Below are 4,470 nucleotides of genomic sequence, written 5' to 3'. Positions count from 1 at the left end.
TAGAAAATGTGAAAGGAATACATGGCAAATGAAAGTACTTATTTTCCCCTCCACAAAGTCTAATAAAATGAAAAGCGGGATAATGTGGGACCCTATAAAGGCTCAAAAACTAGTGGAAAAAATAAGGAATCATTAATAAATAATAATAAATAAAATAATGGAACTGGGAACTTCTTCGGCCCACCCGTCCACACAACTCCAGGTCCAGGCATCACTGAAAAAAAGGAAGAACACCCTGCCACAATGACCAGCTGACTTCAAAGTTTTTATGATTTCTCTTGGAAATGACATTTGTTCACCATGCAGGTGAAAATCCCCTGAGGTGTTGTAGGTTTGAAAACCTGCTGAGTTTTATATTAAGCAGGTTTGATAGAACTAAGATACAGCGACTTTCTGTGAACTTCACCTGAATGCACGTGTGACTCCTCGTCTCCTGACTTCAGTTTGACACTTTGCAGTCACACCTGTTGAATCCCTGAGGGCATCTTTGAGGTTTGTTTGTTGTTTACCTGTTTAACCCCGGCTTTTCTTTGTCCTCAGACTCCTCGTCGTCCTCCTCCTTCAGGGACTACCTCCTCTCGTCTCCCGACAGCGACCTTTTCCACGTTGTCATTTACCTGGCTCCAGGTGACTACCACTGCTTCCATTCGCCCACAGACTGGAGGGTGGAGCTTCGGCGTCACTTTCCAGGTGAGAGTGTGTTCACCTGTGCAGCCATGTGGTCTTTGCGCCCCCACCCTGACCCGCCTGTGTGTCCTTCCTCGTTAGGCTCGTTAATGTCGGTGAACCCAGGCGTTGCTCGTTGGATCAAAGAGCTCTTTTGCCTTAACGAGCGTGTGGTTCTCACCGGCCAATGGCAGCAAGGCTTCTTCTCATTAACGGCGGTCGGTGCCACGAATGTCGGTTCAATCAGAATTTACTTTGACCAGGTGACGTTACTTTGTGTTCCTGTGGTTTTTCTGAACGTTTTGTTTTGATCAGTTCTTGTTGGTCTTTCTTATCTCGTTCACTCTGTATAGTGAAATATTGATTAACTGATTGACTGATCGATTGATGGTTGGTTTTAACACTTCCTGTTTTAATTGCTCAGGAGCTTCAGACCAACACACCTCGTTACAGTAAAGGCTCCTTTCATGATCACAGCTACATTGCTGACCAGACGGTGAAGTTTGCTGGTGAAGGGGGCGTGGCCTTACAGAAGGGAGAGTCGGTCGGGGAGTTTAACCTGGGCTCCACCATCGTTCTGCTTTTCGAGGCCCCCAAAGACTTCAGCTTCAACCTGCAGCCTGGCCAACGAATCAGAGTGGGAGAAGGCCTCGGCAGCCTCTAATTGGATGACTTACAGGCTCAGGGGGCAGGGCCGGATCAGAGACAGATTTTAAGAGAGGAGTTTTAGGAATTCTGGGTATTTTTCTCTGCGGAGGACTCGAAATGGATGCTTATCACAACAAGCACGCAGACTCCCAGAATGCCTTGTGCCTGTGAGCGGGAAATGCCAAACCCCTCCCTCTCTGTCCCTCTCACTCAGAGACTCGACCAGCAGCTGAACACATTTCTGTTTGAATGTTTCAAACTTTATTGCTCACAGGTTTTTGTTAGCATCAGCTAGCTCACATCTGATTGGAGGCCAGTGATTGGTTGAAGGGTTATTATTACTAATTTGTCTCATTAATCTTGTTTTTTGTTTTTTTTGTTTTTTTTGTGGGATTTAAATGTGACACCTCCTCCATTTTCTCTGCTTTTGTAAAAGATCTAATTATGAATAAAGTTTTTTTTTTCTTTTTAAATAGACTGCACGCACATTCCTCTTTCTAACCTTCCAGTGGTCGCAGTGGAGTGTGAGAGTTGTGTGAGAGTGTGGCAGCAATTGGATGGTGTCCCTTCAGTCAGCGGAGAGCCTGCCGAGCTGTGGCGGCGAAGTCAAACTAAAAATGTATCTTTATTAAATAAAAATGTACAGAATTTATTTACTCAATTTTTATTTTCATCTGAAAGGTTAAAAAAATGAAGGCAGCAGAAATGTTTTGGGAACGTTTGTCGCACCTTATCTTAAGCTCAGGTAAAACATGTTCACAGTTCGTCCTAATTCCTGATCAGTGGCAGAAGTCAGCAGCAGCAGTGTGGTATTAATGGAAGGTGTGTCTGTAATATCAGAGTGATGTTGATGTTAAGAGACAGAAATAAAGAGAGATGATGAGTTTTAGGCTAACATATAAAGGCTAACACATTTATAAAATACAGCGAGGGCCTGAGCTTCCCACCAACTTCTCAGCTGCCCAAACTTTTATTTACTTTGTATTATTAGACTTCTTTTGTGTCTATTATTAGACTCTGAATTACTGTCCAATATTTTGTCACGTTCACTTTTTTATTTGTTTTTTGGGGGTGGGGGTAGATATGTTTAAAAAGCATCACAGTGCGCTGGTCAATTTAGAAATATACAGCTTTTTTAAATACCAATTTTCATACCAGATTCCATTTATTTTCTTTTACTTTACTTTGTCATTGTTGAATTGGAAGATGAAGCTTTGCCCCAGTCCAAGGTGCAAAGAACTCTGGAGCAGGTTGTCATCAGGGATGACTCGCTGTATTTATCTTTCCCTCCATCCTGACTAGTCTTCTGCTGAAAAACATTTCCACAGCATGATGCTGGCACCACCGCTTGGTTTGTACTCATAGTGACACTATCAACCATGGGACAATAGTCAAGTCAAGTTGAGTTTTATTGTCAACCCAATAATATACACTCAAACATACAGTGGGATAAAATATCGTCCTCCTGGATCGAAGGTGCAAAGTGTAAAAAATCTGAAAAAATGTGAATATACATATATATACATATACAGAAATAAGATAAACTAAGAGTACAACACTATTGTACTTAAGTAGAAAAGAACAGGAATAAATAAATAAATACAATACACAGTCGAACAGTGCAATACCGAATAGTGCAACTATTGGAAGTGAGAGGAGAGTGTTATGCAAAGTGTTATGTAGTCCAAGAAGTGTGTGGAGAAGAGAGTCCAGTGTGGAGGAGCCGGAACGCTATTGGACAATCTCGCCGACCTGCTCCTGATAGTTCAGAGTCCACTTCCGGATGATGGGGTGATGCAGGTCAGCCATGATGCTGATAAGAATCATCAGCCAATAAGAATTAAGGAAGCAGTTACATTACTGTGCAATATCCTAAAACCAGACGGGGAAGAAGATGTAGTATTTTCATCCAGGTAACTCTTAAGCTGATTATATACCAGCCTTTCAAGAACCTCAGCTGAGACACAGAGTTTAAAAATTGGTCTGTAATTATTGACCATTGAAGAATCATTACTTTTCAGTAGCGGGAGTACGAAGGCGCAATTCCACATCTCCAGTAATGTATTCTGTTGTATGGAAAATTAAAAAAAATAAATCTGACTTAGCTATGATACTTGCAGCCAGGCCCAAGAAGAAAGGAGACAGACTGTCCGGACAGGTTGACTTTTTAGTGTTGAGGTTCTTCAAAGCCTTGCATGCTTCTTCTCCCATAAAAGGTTTAAAGGAAAAAGTATTAGTTATCAGGGCACTGCTAGAAAAGTTGTATGCAAGAATTTTCCCATCCGATACTGTGCTAAACAAAGAACAAGAAGCAACAAAGTGTTTGTTAAAACAATTGAACATTTCAGTTTTGTCTGACACAGGAGTGGAGTCAATAATGAAGTGAGGAGGTAGCTCAGAGGAATGAGAGCTGGCAGAGACTTTATAGTTTGCAAAAATCTCCGGTCATCAGTGGTTAAGGTCAAAAAATAGTCACATTTGGCCATCCCGATGGAGGGAGTAAACTGATTACCCAACTGATGAGTCAGACTTTCTCGTCCAGGCCAGGTTTCTCTGGTTCGCTTATCATGTGTCATGTGACCTGAAAGTCAACTGACACAAGTTGCGTGTGGGTGTTGAAGCGCTTGGGAAGGATCTCAAAACGGTGTTGTAGGTGGTTGACAGTTGTTGTTCAATATCGGCCATTCACATCAGCTTCTTTCACGCCTCATCAATTTCTTTTTCTTTCTTTCTTTCTTTCTTTCTTTCTTTCTTTCTTTATTTAATGCTTTGCTCTATCATCCTGCATTTTTACTGATTTGGTTCACACCATGCTTGACAAAAACATGGATGGTGTATTAGTTGCTCCATTTAAACACAAGCAGGTGTCTGAGAAAAGACAACACTTTATTAATAAAAGATATGTTGGTGTACAGCTGTCGTGCACTTTCATCACTTTGTAGGAGATGTTCAATAGCACACTTTCCTGTACGATCAGAATATACACTACTGTTCAAAAGTTTGGACACACCTTCTCATTCAATGCTTTTTCTTTATTTTACTACTTTCTACATTATAGATACAAACTGAAAACATCTAATATCTGAAGATATATGGAATTATGTAGCAAAGAAAACATTGATAAATAACTCTAAATATGTTTTATATTTTAGATTC

General features: G+C 41.0%; 1 protein-coding gene across 1 annotated transcript; it reads left to right on the top strand.

The window, feature by feature from the left end:
• Positions 1 to 491: 491 nt before the first annotated feature.
• pisd (phosphatidylserine decarboxylase) lies at positions 492 to 1,723 on the top strand (the record flags this gene model as incomplete). The annotated part of the gene is made up of 3 exons (XM_005750574.2): positions 492 to 690; positions 769 to 929; positions 1,091 to 1,723. Coding segments are annotated over 3 exons (600 nt in total), but the record flags the coding sequence as incomplete, so codon positions are not given.
• Between the last annotated feature and the right edge of the window lie 2,747 nt (positions 1,724 to 4,470).

Source organism: Pundamilia nyererei, unplaced genomic scaffold, assembly GCF_000239375.1.
Source record: "Pundamilia nyererei isolate P.nyererei 1_Seehausen unplaced genomic scaffold, PunNye1.0 scaffold00278, whole genome shotgun sequence".
Classification (NCBI taxonomy): Eukaryota; Metazoa; Chordata; class Actinopteri; order Cichliformes; family Cichlidae; genus Pundamilia; species Pundamilia nyererei.
Note: the sequence above shows the minus strand (reverse complement) of the source record. Positions and strands in the feature narration are given on the sequence as shown.